General features: G+C 29.6%; 1 protein-coding gene across 3 annotated transcripts in view; it reads left to right on the forward strand.

The window, feature by feature from the left end:
• The window catches only part of SPoCk (secretory pathway calcium atpase), a 180,424-nt gene that overhangs the window by 104,602 nt on the left and 57,366 nt on the right, over positions 1-18,456 (forward strand). For all 3 annotated transcript variants that reach the window (XM_075369352.1, XM_075369353.1, XM_075369350.1), the window contains exons 2-3: positions 7,735-7,929; positions 15,030-15,119. In XM_075369352.1, coding sequence (XP_075225467.1) covers positions 7,735-7,929; positions 15,030-15,119 — 285 coding nt within the window. The remainder of the gene's footprint in view (positions 1-7,734; positions 7,930-15,029; positions 15,120-18,456) is intronic.

An 18,456-nucleotide genomic window follows, 5' to 3' on the forward strand; every position in this document is an offset into this window, starting at 1 on the left:
GTACATTCACATTCAAGTCATTAAAATCTAAAAATTCATCAGCTACATAAGCCAACAAAAACAAATAAATTATTATTCTGTAAAAACATTGAGAATGGCATTTATTTATCCTGGAAAAGTATTATTAATTTATCTCGCAATTTCAGTAATTGGGTTAAAACCTTCTCCTGCAGTAATAATCTGACGTGTGTGGAAAAGAAGAAATTTTTTCATTTTGCCAATTTCATCATATAGTTTACCAAACAGCCTATTCTGCAGTGGTCAACTTTTAATAAAATTAACCATTTTTAAGATTAACAAAGAATTTTTTTGAGATTTTCCAGCATATTTTTTTTGTCAACAGCATATCTGTGAATGAAGCAGTGCGTCCGTTGGTGTAAGACGATCTTTTAATTTTTTTCAGAAATCACTGTTTTTTCCTGTTTTCCCCTTTGCACCATCACTATATATTGCAATACATTTTGTCCAATCTGTGTTACATTTTTTAGAGCTTCATAAAAAGTCATAGATTATACTGTTGCATGACCAGGTATGGCATTAATTTGCAAAACAACACATTTTCTTTGATTGATCTCTCCCTATCACATTCATATCTCACAATAAACAAGAACTCAGAAATGTTTGCCATAACCTAGTATACTTATTTAGTAATTCATCAAATTGAATACTAAAAAAATTCACTTTAACTCACTTGCTGAATTATCTGACATTGAACATCGGCAGTCATGTCATTGATTCGCCGTGATACTGTGCCATTAGAAAGTGGAATTCTTTTCAGTTTTTTTCTTCTTCCACAACTATTAAAACATTGACCATATCAATTGCAGCAGGTAATATAAGGTTTTCTGTAATTGTATGGAGTTTGGACATCTTGACGCGTTCTTAATGCTATGAGATATGATGCTTTAAGTGTACTTTTTTTTAGTATGGCTTCATTTACAAATAGAATTTTGTTCATTCCTTAAACTGTAATTTTCTTTCAAAAAATTCCAGAGGTTTGTTTTATGATCCACATGTTTAGTTTCTAAGTGAGAAATTAATTTTGATGGCTTCATGCTTTCATCAGAGAGGACTTGAAAGCAAACAAGGCACTGTGGCTTTCCATTCAGTGAGATAAAACTATAATTTAAATAAGTGTTAATGTACAATCTTGTCTTTTTACCAGTTGATTCACTGGTTGTAGATGGCTCACTTTGTTTTTTCACAGATTTATCCATTTTGCATAAGAATCTAACTGAAAAAAAAAGAAGCAATTAAACTGTTTGGCTGCTTACTAAATAACCAAAATCTCAATTATTATTTTCAATGAAAATACAATTATAAAAACTTGAATAAAGGCACCAGACGCATACTTCATGTTTGAAACTAAACTGATATTCTGCAATTCCTTTTATACTGATTTAAAGAGCTGATTTTCAGCTCTTTTATACTGCTGAGAGCACAATGTGTTCAAACATGATGCTCTCACAGGGAATATTATGCAAGCATACCTAATTACAAGGAACAAATGCACATCAAGTTGGAACCTGTAAATTGCTCATGTTTTTACATTTCATACATGCACGTTCATACTCTTCTCTATCAACGCAACTAAATAGTTTTAACCAGGTTTCATTGGGCTGTCGGTAGGGGGATTGCAAAATATTCATTATAATTTTTTTTTTTTACTTTTTGGAGGTCATAGATCTAAAACGATTAAGAATCACTGCCATAGAGGATTAACTACTTTTCTTATCAAACATATTCTGTGAGTTCCAATGAATTTTATTTATTTGTAAAAATTAACACCACTGACAATTTTTGTTTCTAAAATCATCCGCTGACTTGGAAATCGCCCATGAAACTGTTAATTGATGAATGATTATACATTTACAAGATAATATACCTCCCAGTTCAAAAACTTGATCTCCTGTGTTCCTAAAATTTCCAACTGTATGTTTCAACATTTTTAATGACCCGTCATGTTTTTTCAAAATATTTTTCAAAAGTGGTTTCTGTAACCATTCTTTGTTTTTCCTAAGTATTCAATGGTGGAATTTTCCAGATTGTGATAAGGGTTGCCTGTTCCTCATTATATTGAATAGATTTTTTATGTTCTAAAATTATTCATTTAACTGTTATTTTTTTGCTACTACACTTATCCAAGCTGAATATGGGTATTGGTTATTTTCAGTCCAATTAGATTTATTTATTGAATCAACAGTTTTCATTACCTTTTAGATTTGTTTTGATGAAATGTTTCTGTCGTGAAATGTTTTATTCACCGCAAGTTATTTTGTGTTTATTATGTTTTGTTTTTTTTAAATTACATTTTTAAGTTTTGTGGTCATTAATAAACAATAAATGCAAACAGTATGTACTAAAATTGCATCCAGTGTTCTTAAACTGATCTGCACAAACTAGTTTATTAAATATGGCTTTGGTCATTTGCATGTTAACATGATTCAGGACCATTAGGTTGTAAGAGTATACATACTAAGAATTTATGAACTTTACCACTGTGATTTCTTATATATATATATTTTAAATATTATTTATTTTATTTTTTAAAATTATTTCTTATATATGTACATTTATAAAAAATATATATTTTAATATTTTTAAAAGTAATGAGTTGGATTTTGTATGCGCAGTATAATATATATAATAACTCGGGATCATATTTTAGTTATCTTTTATTCAGCTAGATTTTTTAAAAATTAGTTTAATCTGGACTTTTAAATCTTAATTTTTTTTAATTAGTTTTAATCTTGTGAAGTCTCAAAAGTAATATATTTCATAAAATGGTAAAATAGATAAATCATTTTTATTTACTCAATTGTCATTTTTTTCTATTCTTACTTTTTATTTTGATTTATTTATTTACCTGTATTTTGAAAAAAATAGTTTTCTATTATTTATTTGTCAATTGTAATAATAATTTTATATCATGTATTATTTAATGTGATAGTAATTCTTAATATCTTATTTTATTATGTTATAAAAAATATTTGAGTTTCTCTTCGTTTGTTTAGATAATGGTGTGGTAGTTGTAAGATAATACAATATGTCATATGTACGCTTTATTTATTTATGTCATATGTATGCTTTATTACTTTCAAAATATTTATATGTTATTATTTGAAGCAACTGTATGTTGTTTACATATGCTTGATGATTATTGTTACATGTATCATTTATATTTTGATTAATTCTTTTATTTATTTAACATTTATGTTGACACTTTACCTACTAGATACATATGTAACTACAATGATTGTATTTTTTTAAATAATTTATTAGCATAATTTTAAGTTGATTAATCATCTTTATTACGTATTCTTGTTTAATTTATTAATATTTTATAAGACAACTTATAGTATTATTAGGTATAACATTTTTCTTTACGTCTCTTATAATCTTACTTTGCCAATTATTTTTTATTGATTCAAGTGCGTTTTAAGTAATTGTGGTATTTGTTACTTGTATTATAGTTTATAATTAAATTTAATCGTTTGTTAATTATACGATATCGTAATTTTTATTTATTTGCTTACTTTATCAGAGCAAGATGATTTACTACTACAGCTACTTGGCCGTTTTTTTTATGTAGAGTATGAAACATGTGAAGCCTAACTTTGATTTAAACCCTAGTATCTTTTGAATAAAAGGCATAGATTTTTCCATATAGTTATAAAATGACTTTATTCAAAATGTTTGTGTAATATTTTAAAGTAAAGTTATTCTAAATGAAGTAGGCTATTATATTATATTCAACTCTATGTAAATATAATAGTATCTTTCCTCTTACTTTTACTTTCCTGGTGAATGTAGCTAGAGCGAGTATATTTTTTGTAAATTTTTATATTTTAGGGTCAACTAGTTCGTCTAGACCAAAAAAATGTATGCATGTGTGTCGCACTGCTTTTGGCCTTATATCTCAGGGTTGATTTTCTTCAAATTTGACTCAAGTATTTCTACACATGGAGCATTGATCATATTAATTTTTGTTTTTTTTAATTTGTTCAAGAGGTGGGGGGGGAATTACATAAAAAACCATTTTCGATTTTCTTCAGAGGCATTTTAGGGAAAACTTTACTTTGACAAATACAAATTTGTTACCTATATTGCATATATAAATGATCCAAACAAAAAATTCAAAAGATCAACCCCCTCCAGCTCTTACATTTTTTATTTATTTTTTTTGCTTTATCTCCCTTCAGTTTTAGTATTTTTTAACAAATTTTTGGTATTCTATAATATGTAGGACTATCAAAATTATAAATCTCAGATCTTACACAGAAAAGTTTTACATTCTTGTTTTAACCTTTATTGGAGGGGGTGTTAAATTTAGAGAAAACTTTACTTAAGTGAATTTGTTACGCTTATATATAAATATTTTAAAAATTAATTTCTCTTCTAAAAAATATAATTTGTATTTTGTTCTAACTCTTTTAATTATTATTATTAAATTTTTTTTAAATTTTTCTTTGCCATTTTTAGGGCAAATAAAATTTAAGTAGTTTTGGTCCCTATAATACACCCTGCGCCCAAATTAAGAAGCAATTTTTTTCATTACTTTCAAAAAGTTACACTTAATTTTTTCAATTTTTTTTTAGATAATTCTTTTCTTAATTTTTTTGTTAAGAATCACTTATAAAAAATCTTTACTAAATTTTCCCCACAGAGTAAGGGAGTCCCCAGAATAAAAAAATATTTTATTTGAAATTTGGAAATGTTGATGATGCATGATGATTCAGATTCAGAAACTTTTTTGTTACTTATGTTTAAACATTTTTATGAAAATAAAAAGAACACGTAATGATTAAATTGCAAAAACTTGAGTGAGTTTTTTTATTGATTATAATGATTACCAAAATAAGATTTAAGCATCTAAATTCCCAAATTTCAAATAAAAATATTTTTGATTTTGGGACTCCCTTACTCTGCGGGGACAATTTAACAAAAAATGTTTATAAGGAAGCGATCCTTAACAAACAAAAATTGTTAATCCAGAAGGTTTTTCAATGAAAAAGCAGTGGAAGATATATTATATGACGACCATCAGCATAACCAGGAAAGTTATGAAATATTTTGCCAGTTTTATTTTAATTATATCATCCTTTTCATTTTTCATGTAAAAATATGTGCAAGTTAGTGTTTGATTTTATAATAAAAAAATAATTGTTCCCCATATATGTGTATGAATAATGCAAACTAAATAACCAGTTATTATTTGAATAGGTTTCCTGTAAAATTTCACTGGAATACCCAAGCTGATTCTTATTCATTTTACATATTTTGATGTGAAAACACACACACACAATATATATATATATATATTGTGTGTTGTGTTATATAGATTCTTCATTTTTTGGTGCAACACTAATAAGCATTGGCAACCTTAACCTTGTCAAAGCCTGTACACATATATATATAATACACATATATATATATATATATGTGTATGTGTGTGTGTTGTGTTATATAGATTCTTCATTTTTTGGTGCAACACTAATAAGCATTGGCAACCTTAACCTTGTCAAAGCCTGTACAGAACAATTTAACTGTCTAATGTCTGGCCACAACATTTCCTTAATCACTTAAATGTAATGTCTTTCTTCCAGGTGGTCTTATATTTCATGTTACCCTGAGTAATCTGATGTGTAATCGAGTATTTCTGTTAATCATAATATGTACAAAATAATCAGTTACCTAGATTTTCTCAAGAAAAAGAATAGTTACATTATTTCATGATATAGTCCATGTTCATTTGTTTATAAAATTGAGAATATTTTTTTTAAAAACTTCATTAAAGTAGTTTACATTTTATTAAAATTGGCATAAATAAAAATGATAAAAAATTTAAAAAAAAACATTACATTAACTAAAAAGTAAGCTATATGAAATATACTCATGTAATGTGTAGTATATTTTTAATTTATGATTAGTTTTATGAAATAATTTATAAATGCCCTGTTAACTTCATAATCTGCTATTGATCCACAGCCTCAATTTTTCATATGTTCTTATGGGAAACCATTCTTTTGATGAGATTTTCAGACATTTTTCCTTGTCGTAAGTTAAGTAGTGAAAAAATCCCTACTTTTATTATGCCATGATACTTTTTTTCTATCTTTCCCATTATAAGTAAAAGGATGGACATTTTTAAGTTTCATTTTATATTCTATCAATTGTTTCAGATATAAATTCAGTGACAATTTTAACTGTAAAATTTCTTGGAAAAGCATGATATCTGTCTGTTTTATTAAAGAGTGGACAAAATTTGTAGTGAGTTGATTAAAAATCAATCTGTGTTACTAATTCTTTAGGCTTTTTCCTACAGGCATGTGTTATCTAGTGTGAGACTTTACTTCATTTGCATTTCTAAAGTATATTTTTAAGTTTGATGATTTAAAGATTGTATTTATATATTTTATATTATCACTAAAAAAAATTCTTTAAAACTATCACTATGTTATTTATGAATGAAATATCCGTTAAGTATATGAAGTATTTCAAATGCTTAGAGTGGTGATAAGCTAATGTATGACTAATATTTGACTCGTGTACATAAGTGGAACAGTCTATGTGTATCTGTTTCACATAATGTGTGAATTCTGTGTGCAGCTGAGATGTGGGTTGCTGATTGCTCTAAAACTTAATTCTGCACATGAACTATATTTTCTTGGTTTTTGTTTTTGTTTATGGTTTCAGGCTATATTTAACTAATTACATTGTGCCATTTGTAATTAGCATTTTTAATGATTATTCATTTTTTATTATATTATTTTTAAAGTTAAATTACAGTGCTTGTTTATTGCTTGAAAACAAATGACTGAAAATTGCCATAATTTATCACGTACCGACTTACTTAATCTTTTATGTACAAGTACAACTAAATATTTATTACAATTTAAAATAATTTTTGTTATTTTACACCTACACATAACGGAACCCACACATAACAGAAAAAGATCATTATAAAATCAGGTGGAAATCATCAATAGAATTAAATTTGTACGCATATTATTGTCCTTGAACATCAATATTCCCAGGTAAATAGCTCTGCATCATTTATGAGCATCAAGCTGTATCAGCATATATATTACTTAACATGAAATGCATGTTCAGCATCCTGTGAAAGGAACTAAATTAAAAATAGCATCTGATCAGATTAATATTACTGTGATTAATATTTGTCATAGCTTCCTGTGATTAAATTCAACTATACGTGTTGAAAAAACAAATGTAGATTGTGTTGTAGAACGTGTGTTTATTGCTTATCACTTGTAATGGAATTGATAGCCAATTCACTTCTAAAATTATATCTGAGAAGATAATTAACTCTTCTTCTCCCTCATTTAAAGCACATTGTGTTGTTTTTTCATTGGTGTTGTTTTTTCTTTAAACTAGATTTTTAAACAGTCAATAACAATTATTTTGTTTTATTTTAAAAACTTGTTATATTGTATATTATATTATTAACTTGTATTATATACACAAGGATTATATTTTGTTTTATGTTTAAATGGTCAGACCCATTCAGTTTTGATTGTTATATGAAATAATTAGTTACATTTATATGAAGCAAGTCACTGATGACTAATGTTTGGTTTATTACAATGGATTGAAATCGGTATTTCCTATCAGGTTTTTTCATCTTCATTGAACAACATTTTTTATTGTATATAAATTTTTTTTTTTAAGAATTTTTTACTATCAACATTATTCAATTTTGTAATTTTTTTGCAGACACCAGAGCAGGATATGTGGCTAAAAACACATGAAGCCGCTGCTCTTGGTGCGGAGGAGGTTGCAGCAAGGCTTCGAGTTGATCTCCGCTCTGGACTCTGGTGGAGAGAAGCACAATTAAGACGACAACTTACTGGTTATAATGAGTTTACCGTTAAAGAAGAAGATCCTACATGGAAAAAATATATTGAACAAGTAAGAAATTGTTTCCATTATTTGTAAGATTTTACAAATAAATTATTGTATTTTGTTGTTCCTTGTTTTATTCTTAATCAAGCATTAATTTTCTTTTATAATTAAGTTTCTTACTTGAGTAAATATTTTTATCCACTAATTCATAATTTTATAAGTACTTTTTATTATAAAAAAATATTAGGATCGTAATCTTTTTATAATACCTTGTTTTTTCATTTTATAAAATTGTTAACTGTTAGACTTACTGTTATTTATTTTATTTAATGAATATTTTGCTGTATTATTTTAATTTCTAAACAAGCAATATTGCATTTAAGTCATGATTACAAAATTGGTACATACGTTTGTAAGAGGGTGCTATATTTAATTTGAATTGTTTTTAGTTCTTTTATGAAAAAAAAATGTATGTACAGTAGAACTTCATATTTTCAAATTCTTGATTATTTCTTCTTGGAAAAAAGCTTTAGCCAGTTTCATTACTTTTATTTTGTTAATGAAAAAAGGTAGATGTTTAGTAAGATGTCATGAGTCATGATGCTTCAAGAGGTAATGAATTTGAGAAGTTAATGAATTACAGAAGAAAATTATAAAACTGAAATTTTAAAAACTTTAATAGTAATGTATGTTGGTTGATGTTTAATATGTATTATCCTACCTTTTGCTCAGTATACATATTTTGTATGTGTAATGCAAAGAAGAGATAAAATACTTCACTAGATGTTTTGATACTGAGAGAACTGCTGACTATTTTCACAACAGGTTAAAGCTAATAGTAAATTTAATACATTACTTTTTTACTTCCTTGTATGAAGTAAAGGAAGTATTGAGATCACAAAAAATTTCGGTTTTCAGATTTCAATGGAATTATCCATTTTGACCATCGCTGAATCCATTTTGACTAGTTTCAGCATGACATCTGTACGTACATATGTATGTATGTATCTCTTGTAACTCAAAAATGATTAGCCATAGGATGTTGAAATTTTGGATTTAGAACTGTTGTAACATCTAGTTGTGCACCTCCTCTTTGATTGCAATCGACTGAACCAAAAGTCTCCAAAGAAGTCCTAAATAAAAATAAAATTGCATTTTGGACATTTTATTAACTGCAGTAATAAGCTCTCATTGAGAGCTTTTCAACTATATATCATACGTTGTACTTATTTTCATTGGTTTCAGAGTTATAGCCAAGTAAAATTTTAATTAATAAAATATTTGGATCAAGGGGAAGGCACATTGGTTCGAATCGGACTTCATCTCCTTTTTTTTGTTAAATATATTAATTTATTAATAATTATTAACCTCTGATTGTAAAAAAAATTTACAATAAATAATCCAATAATAACCATAAAAAAAAATATATAAAAATATAAGAGATTTTATTAATGAAATAAAATTTTATGTACTTTCATTTTAAAAAATATATGTAATTTAATAGACATACAAGGAACTCATGTGATGCCTAAATAAGAGTTTTTTTAATGTAAAAAAGATCAAATTAATCTCGTGATGTGTGCAGTCAGTACTATATATTTATGTCTATAATTGTGTCTAAAGCAGTTTTAAATTGTTGTAAAGAAAGAAGAATGCATTGGCCCCTTCCCAACGAGTGCCATATTTCTTTACACCTGTTGTGCAGTTTCCTCTGATTAAGTATAGTAGAATTTCTTCATTAAATTAGATTGTGTTTATTTTTATTAATGACAAACAGCATTTGTTGTTTATGACATTTATTTATTTTCATTTAAATTAGTAATTTATGTAATGCCACTTTTTATTATACTGCTCCATATTTTAATGATTTTGAATGTATGTTTTTAGCATACATTAATCTCCGATTATTTGGATGTACAGGAATCAAAAAATATTTTTCCTTAATTGATTTTAGTGAATTTATTTTGACCATACTTCATGCTTATTTGATCTTTTAGGAGAATTTTATTTGTGTCCTATTTAATGAAGATATCTAAAACAATTAAAAAATTCAATATAGATCATTTGTGTCTTTTAATTCAGTTTTGAATACAAAACTATATTGATATATTAGAATTTTTTAAAATTAAAATTACTCTTTCTAATAACAAGGAGCAGCTTAAGATGCCTTTAACACTTTTCTTTAAATATGAAAGAAATTAAAATCACAGGACCACCAAATCTGGTGAGTGTGGAGGTGGAGGAATTAACTACGAATCTCAATTTCCCAAGAACCTTGGTGATAGTATGAGTAATGTGTGACTAAGCATTATCGTGTTTATCAGCTCAGTAGATTTTGTAGCATGACACTCATCAAACATCTACTCAAATGTACACATTTCTGTGTACAGTAAAGAATTTATTGTTATCCTGACTTTCAGGCTGTTAGTAAACTTTTTGTCATCTTTTGTTCTCTGTTGTCAGTTTGTATGGTACCAACCACCAACAGATTTTTGGTAACCCATATTGTTTGATAATGTGCTCTGCTTGTTTAGATAGGACTAGTCTGGACAGAGTGATGCACTGTTGTTTGACACCATGACCATGTTGAATGAATGTATACACCTTGTCATTGATGACAGCACACGCCAATTTGTTCAGTGTTTTGTTCTTTAATTATATGCGATCCTGCATTAGCTGTACCTTGTATTGCTGCAACCATCAGTCTTTAAAATAATAAAATTTTGTTTCTAAACCTCATTTCTTGCTTGGTACAAGCTTCCAGAATCAAGTTTCTCCAGTAGCTGTTTGCCTTGTGCACCATTGCTACTAAAAGCCAAGATTTGATATTATTAGAGCCTAAATTCCTTTATTAGTTAATACTTAATTAAGGTATGCCTGACATCCTAGCTTGTTAATCACTTTTTCTCAGTCAGTATTTTCAGTTGTAGTATAGAAGTATATGTTCAATAATGTCTTCCTCTCTATATTTTACCTAGAGATGAGTCAGCCAAGTTAAAACTACTCAGATACTAATGTAGCAGCAATCACAAGGGACCTGATATAGCATGGCTGACAAAATCAGCAGTCAGTCAAGGCATTCCAATGTAGTGATGTTTCTGCAGGGTAGGTGTTGTATCAAACCCACCGGGTTGGTCTAGTGGTGAAATACATCTTTCCAAATCAGCTGATTTGGAAGTCGAGAGTTCCAGCGTTCAAGTCCTAGTAAAGGCTAGTAAGTTACTTTTATATGGATATGAATACTAGATCGTGGATACCGGTATTCTTTGGTGGTTGGGTTTCAATTAACCACACATCTCAGGAATAGTCGAACTGAGACTATACAAGACAACAGTTCATTTACACTTATACATATCATCCTCATTCATCCTCTGAAGTAATACCTAAATGGTAATTCCCAGAGGCTAAAACAGGAAAAAGAAAAGGTTTGGTATCAAAGAGAGATCAAATTTGTTATTTTAAACTTTTTTGTAATAAGATATTACAAAAAAGCAGTATTGAAAAATTTACTTTTGTAATATGAATTTTTGAATGGTTCCACCCTGCCAAGCTGGTTGCCCAAGTAGCCACTACACAGAACTTAGCTGCATTAAACAAAGATTTATGTTTTGGAAGGCCTGTTTTCCCCTTCAAATGATTAATCAAGCAAATAATGATTAATGGACCAGATAAAAATGTGTACTATAAAATTAACATATCTCCACTGTATTCTTATTGAATAATCATCAGCCAGTCTGATTTGTAACAAGAAAGTATATAGCAAGAACTTATTTCAGACCTTAGGTACTGTAATTTCTTGAGCCTGAATAAATTTTCTGTTATAGTATTGCCTTTGAAAAAAATACTTAAGTACTTACTAAATTTGTATACAGTAAGTAAATTATTCTTCTTATATAATAAAATGGTTGTGTGTGTGTGTGTGTGTGTGTGTGCATATATATATTAATTTACGTAAATTACATTTTTTGTAATCTATATATATATATATATATATATATATATATATATACACATAAATGACAAATCAGGAGGCCTTTTCATACTAACTTAAAAAACAAAATTAGAAAAAGCAGCAGCTGTATACTTAAATTATTACTTACTCTAAATTTAGTACATTTATTACATATACATTCTGCTTTGCAATTTAAAAAAAACTGTTAAAATTAAGCATCATGAAAATTGAAAACCATCGTAATACAGCAGTTAAATTTTATTTACTAAATCAGCTTGAAAATAAAAACTTTAATTACTTACAATTATTGTTATACTTCATATAGTCGAATATTTATTAAAAAGAAACAAAATCACGTATTTAATCTGTACTGAACGTTATCATTTTGTTGATTGTTACAGAAAGAAACGTCTGGTTTTAAAAATTAATATTAAACAATGCTGATTAGTTTTTTTGCTACAGAAACTTCCTGTTACAAATAAATTATAGATTTGTTCTATAAATTAGATTTTAATATTGTTATCCTCTATTGTAGCATTATTAATACATTCATTTGTAAATTTCATGTGATTTGGAAGATTAGATCTGAAGTGTATTTAAGAGGTTATTCATGTGATATAATGAATAATTTATCAGATCTACTATTATTGTCTTGGTCTCTATAATTGTTGTGATAATTATTCATTGATGTCCATTTACATGAGTTAAATTTGAAAATATCTCGATGTAATAACAAAAAAAAGTAATAAAAAGAAATTATAAATCAGCTATAAATTTAATATATTTTGTTTATACAGTTTGTCTCTTGGGATAATGAAACTAAAATGTTTCTGGGTGTTTGAAATTTATCATATGTACTATGGAACAAAATTTAACAATTTTTTGGCACAGTGAACAAAATATGTGATTCTAATTGAAATTTTTTTGCTGAATTTAAATATGCAATAGATATTTTCTCCATCTCCACATTTTTCTGTAGTAGTACATTAGTGAACTTTGAGGACACTATTCAACTTACCTAAAATTTGGTAATTGTTTTCCTTTTCTGTTTGGCATTTGAAACATTCCTCTTTAGTGTCCAGCAATAATCTGTTAGCTTTCTTGCACTTAATTGCCTCTGGTACCTCTCTTCCATGACAGATTTGTTGGTGGAAGCGTCCCCTGTGCTCATCACTGTCAGTGTCAAGATTTTCTGGGAAGAAATCCAGATGTGAATCAAAGAAATTAATTTTTAGGAATATATTACACCCCATATATTTTATGACTGTAAAATTCATCTACATGTAGTAGTTGGGGATTTAGGATTTCCCATAAAGTTGGCACAACACTTTTTTTAAATGACCTTCATGTTGACTTTTCGATTTGGCTCAACAGTTTTTCACATTATCCATCTCTAATCAAAATTATTATTTGGAGACCCTCAAAAATTCCTTCACAAGGAAATTTTTCTTTCAAATAATGAAATCCAGTATCATTAGTATCCATCATGTTAACAATTTTTGAAAAGCCCCAATTTTGTAAGGAGTGGAGATAGAAGAATCATTTTCGAGTTAACTAGTAAGGGATACAACGTTTTTCTGTCCAGGTGTAACTGCTGCACCTTTTGGCCATTTAATGATTTGTCTTGTCCCATTCACACAAAAATTTATGGCATTTAGTGTAGCTGCAAACCCATTAATAATGCAATAACTTTTAAATCGCAATGTACAGTCCAATGATACTTTTATTGAATTTTTTATAACAGCATTTTCGTATTGACATATGTTTCCTTCATTTTAGTTGCACAAGCTAGTAGCACAGAAGGAAATTTGTTGCCATGGTGAAAAGCATAGCCTTTATACTAGTTTTTAAGAATTTAAATTAACAGTTTCCATTCTGTATAATGTTCATGATGATGTACATCCATGGCAACATAAATATTGTTATTGTACACTAAACTATTTTCTTCAGAATATAAATCTTAAAGCTCTTTCTGGCTATTACAAAAGAAACACACTTTAATGTCAGTACAGAGAATATTCAAAAGTAAGCTCATGCTCCTCATATTAAACTTCAGTAGACTAACTATTCTGATTAATCTTCTAAGTTAAAAGATGTGTGGGTCGGTGCGGTACAGATAAGTCCTCATTACGAGGCACTGGCCTTATAGCAGATAGTAAATTTGGATACTGCACTGTGTGTTTACCTAGGAATGTAGATTTATGGCTTATTCCTTTTATCGTTGTAGTATGGAAATAACAGTCTGATAAGTGGTCTTGTGGTTCATGTCATACCATCAGTATGGCAAAACTCATGTGCCGATCACCCTAGCTCAGTCTGTCAGACATTTTACACAGCTCAAACAGCAGATGTGAGGGGACCAGTACTTACATATCTTGATCCCCAAGTTTACAGCCAAAATATAGATGTTTATTGTAATTTAAATATCTTATCTCCATGCATGTAACAAAAGTTATCCAGATCATTTTTGCACTTCCTTGGCATATTTATTCACTAACATTACTGATTTGACACAGTATTTTTAAATCACTAAACAGAATGAAACCACAGTATGTGCTTACACAGTGAGTGTTTAAACAATGCTGATGTGTTAATTGTATGGCTTAGAAAACTGTTTTATGCTAACATCTCAAAATCTACAGTAAATGAATCGTGCATATACAGCTACTCCCTTCATAATGTTATTTTTATACCCCACCTTCTATTAGAAGTCATTTAAAATATTCTTTTATATACATAAGTTTCCCTACAAATGTACACAGAATGCTGTAAAAGCAATAATTCAGAAATGTTATCACACAAAAACTGTGATGGAGAAATTCTTATTGCATTTTTGAATTCAGCATAAAAAGTTACAGAACACAATAAAAATTTCACACGCCAAAAACTGTATTTATTGGTGATATTGATTATATCTTAAGAAATATTTAGTACGTGTCAAAAATATTTAATTACAGTAGAAATCTGTTCCATTTCTATGTTAACCTAGTACTTTTATTGTAGTAAATATTTATATTAGGTTTTTACTGAAATTCATGGAACTAAGGAAATATTCTACTATACACAAGAATTTTAGTGAATCTAAATTCCCTTTTCAACAGGTTTTATTGAATATACAAGCTATTTATATTATTAATTCTTGATAGTATACCTAGCTTATTTGTAAGAATCTTTTAAATTTTTAAGTAATTTATTGATTTATGTTTTATTTCAGTTCAAGAACCCACTAATATTACTGTTACTGGGAAGTGCATTTGTTAGTATTTGTATGAAACAATTTGATGACGCAGTGAGCATCACTGTGGTAAGTTTAAATATTTATGTGAACTATTATATGCATTGGTGATTTATTTTTCTGGTTGCATATTTTAATTTTAAGAAAGTTGTTAAAAGAAAAAATATTAGTTTATATTTTAATAAAAATTTAATTTTATTTGCCCATTATTTTTTCAGAATCATGTAATCTCAAATAATGTCTGTTGAACTTATTGACAGAATTAATTTAGTGAGGATCCCTTTGCTTGTTGTTACCATTAACCCTTCAATCAAAACACAGAAATTGTCATTTCCATACAATTTCTGCCCTTTGATTGATGATTGATTTTTTTTAAAGTTGTAAGGGCAGTGTATTTATTTATTGTTTAAAAGAAGTCAGCATCTTTATAGTTCTTGTCATGTCCGAGATATCTGTTTTATTTTTAAAATATTGAAGTTCATAACGTAATGTAATATTTTAATGTTTGGTTTATTGCAAGCATGCTCATTAACTTTTTCACAGAAAAAGTTGTTTAGCCTGATTACTCCATCCATTTTTAAAATATGTTTTCACCATCTTACAAAAATATTGTAATTTTTTTGTTAATGAATTATAATTTAACTAGTTTGAATTCTTGTTCATCCTATTTTTCCGTGATAATTTTAATTTAAATATTAAAATTTAAACTCCCCCTGGTGGGCAGGCCCCTAGCCACCCGGGTTGCTATTCTATCTATACATTTAGAACAGCATCAGGCTCACTAAGCCATCCTCCACAGGGCTAAAAATCTAAAGAAACGAGCAATTATGTTCCATTTCCTTTTGGTTTTCCAATCAACTTGCAGATCAAAACCAGAATTGATCCTCACAAGCTCTCTAGCTACTTTAGTACGTTTAGCTTCTTACCTGGGCCTGACATATAGAATGGTACACATAATCAATGGCCTACACTCTGAATTAATCAAACTCCAAGTCTGAATTAATCAAACCAAATTTGGCCAACCTATCTCAAAAAGCCCATGTTCAGAAAGAAACTGTAATTTGCCAATTGGGGAAAATCTACCTAACTACCTGCATACTTCTTACATCAGGAGAAATACCATGCATAGAATGGCTATCAGACGATTCAATCCACCTGACCTGCCGTAAATGGGAACAGGGTCATCTGTATCTTATATGTATCCAGAGATAAATTGGCATACCTTCTTGGCATCGTTACATAATTGACACTCAGTCACAAGGATATCAATAGACTTAATACCAGAAATAAAAAAACCGCTTCTTGTGAGACAGTCCTATAGGCACCAATCGCAGATTAGAGGAGATGCTGGGCTCTCAATCTCTAAAACATTTGTACTTCATTCGATGAGTTCAGACAGGTGCAGTATATAGCATTACTATATACATGCATTGTTCTACATTACACCATAATATAGAGCACACATGGTTCTGAAATTAAGCTCCTAATCAGGGTGAACTGCTCTCTGAACACCATAGAAAACAGAACAAGCCTTTTTGGGAGCATATTAATAGTGCTTCTTGAATCAAAGGTTCTCATCAAAGATAACACCTAGATACTTCTGCAGCAGAATATACCTAATTTGTTGACCTGCTCTTGAGCAACATCATTGTTGTTTTCTCTGAGCTAAACACCATTTTATGTTGCAAACTTCACAACTGGAGTGAGTATTTTGCAAGCCTGGGCTACCCTGAATTCAGTCTCCTTCCTCAAATCTCCTTATCCAGTAAAAATTCATCGTTTGCATGATGGGTAACCTCAAACACATCAAAGAATCGAATTCAACAACCCAAAACCAGGGGTCCTAAAACACTACCTTGCAAAAAACCGTTAGATAATGTTTTTCCTACTTCTGAGATGCTGTCTCAAAGAACAATGTCTTTGATTGCTGAAATAACTCTTTAACACATTCAGCTCATTTTGCACACAATCGCGCTTCTGCAGCTGAAACAGGACAGAAGCAACCACAAATTTCTAAAAGCTCTGATGCGAAGAAACGGCACTGAAACACACCTTCTTAGCAACACTGAAAGTACTCCTTGAATCTGAAATTCTCATCAAGTGTACACCCAAATACCTTTGTAATGAGGTTTAATGAATAAGATGGCTGGTCATCAAAACAAGGGCATGCCATGTAGCAGCCAAACGGCCCTTAAGAAGCATCATGGTGGCCTTTTCAGGTCTAAATACCATTTTGTGTTGATTGCTCAACACTTCTAGTACTTTACAAGCTTGTGTTTTTCTTGGAATTCAACCTCGTCCATGAGTCTCCTTTGACCAGCAGAAGCCCATTATCAGCATAAGCGATGACATGACATCCACTGGGTAACCTCAACTGCATGTGAGAGTCAAACTCCACAACCCAAAGCAGAGGGCCCAGCACACTGCCTTGGGAATACCCTTGGATAGCATCTTACTCACCTCAGTGCCTACATCACAAAGCACTACATATCAGTTACAAAAGTCACTTTGTAGCACCCCTATCTCATCATGCATACACGCTCACCGTTGTAATTGATACAAGGCAGACGGCTATGCAGAGTCAGAGTTATTAATAAAGTCAGTCACTTTTAAAATTACATCTTCTGTATCTTTTCTTGGTTGAAAACCATACTGGTCCTCCATCAAGTGATTTCAGGAGGCCAACTTCCCATTAATCGATACAACACTTTCTCAAACACCTTACCAAGCACTGGCAGAAGCAATCAGAGGATCCTTTTGTGACAAGCTCACAAAAGGATCCTTTTCACCACCTTTAAACAAAAGATTAATCACACCGCTTTTCCAACAAAGTGGAAAATAGCCAGCTAAAAGCATTCTGTTATACAAGTGAAGGTAGTTATATAACTACCTTTGTTACTGCACCTACACTTTTGCACAATGAGCGAACAAGGAGTTCCAAAGTGTTTCCGCCATACTCAGGAGTCTTATGCCTTGCAAAACTGGAAACAACCTGTCTCACCTCAGGCTCATAATCTCCAAAGATACCATACCTGAATGAAAAGAAGCGATCTCACACCTAACACACAGATGACATGACACTCGCCCTTCACATCATCATCTGGTTCGAATCCTATGAAAATACCAGGTCCTGAAATCCCTATACTTTGTACTGAGTTCTGCTTGTCGCTCATGGTCACCCACATGTTGAAAAGCTCGTCTAAGACGACTCAAAGACAACTTCAAATCTTAAAACTCTCTTTTCCACCATGGAGAAATTCTCTCCTGACCAGAACTACATTGGATAGTGTTCTGCAGAACACTGCTCCCTGACCAGAGTCTGATGATTAAAGACCAGTATGACCACAGCTCCAAAAGTTATTTCACTATATCAGTTATAAAGCTGTTTGATGGGTAAGTTAAGCAA

Source organism: Lycorma delicatula, chromosome 6 (assembly GCF_047948215.1).
Source record: "Lycorma delicatula isolate Av1 chromosome 6, ASM4794821v1, whole genome shotgun sequence".
NCBI classification, from domain to species: Eukaryota; Metazoa; Arthropoda; class Insecta; order Hemiptera; family Fulgoridae; genus Lycorma; species Lycorma delicatula.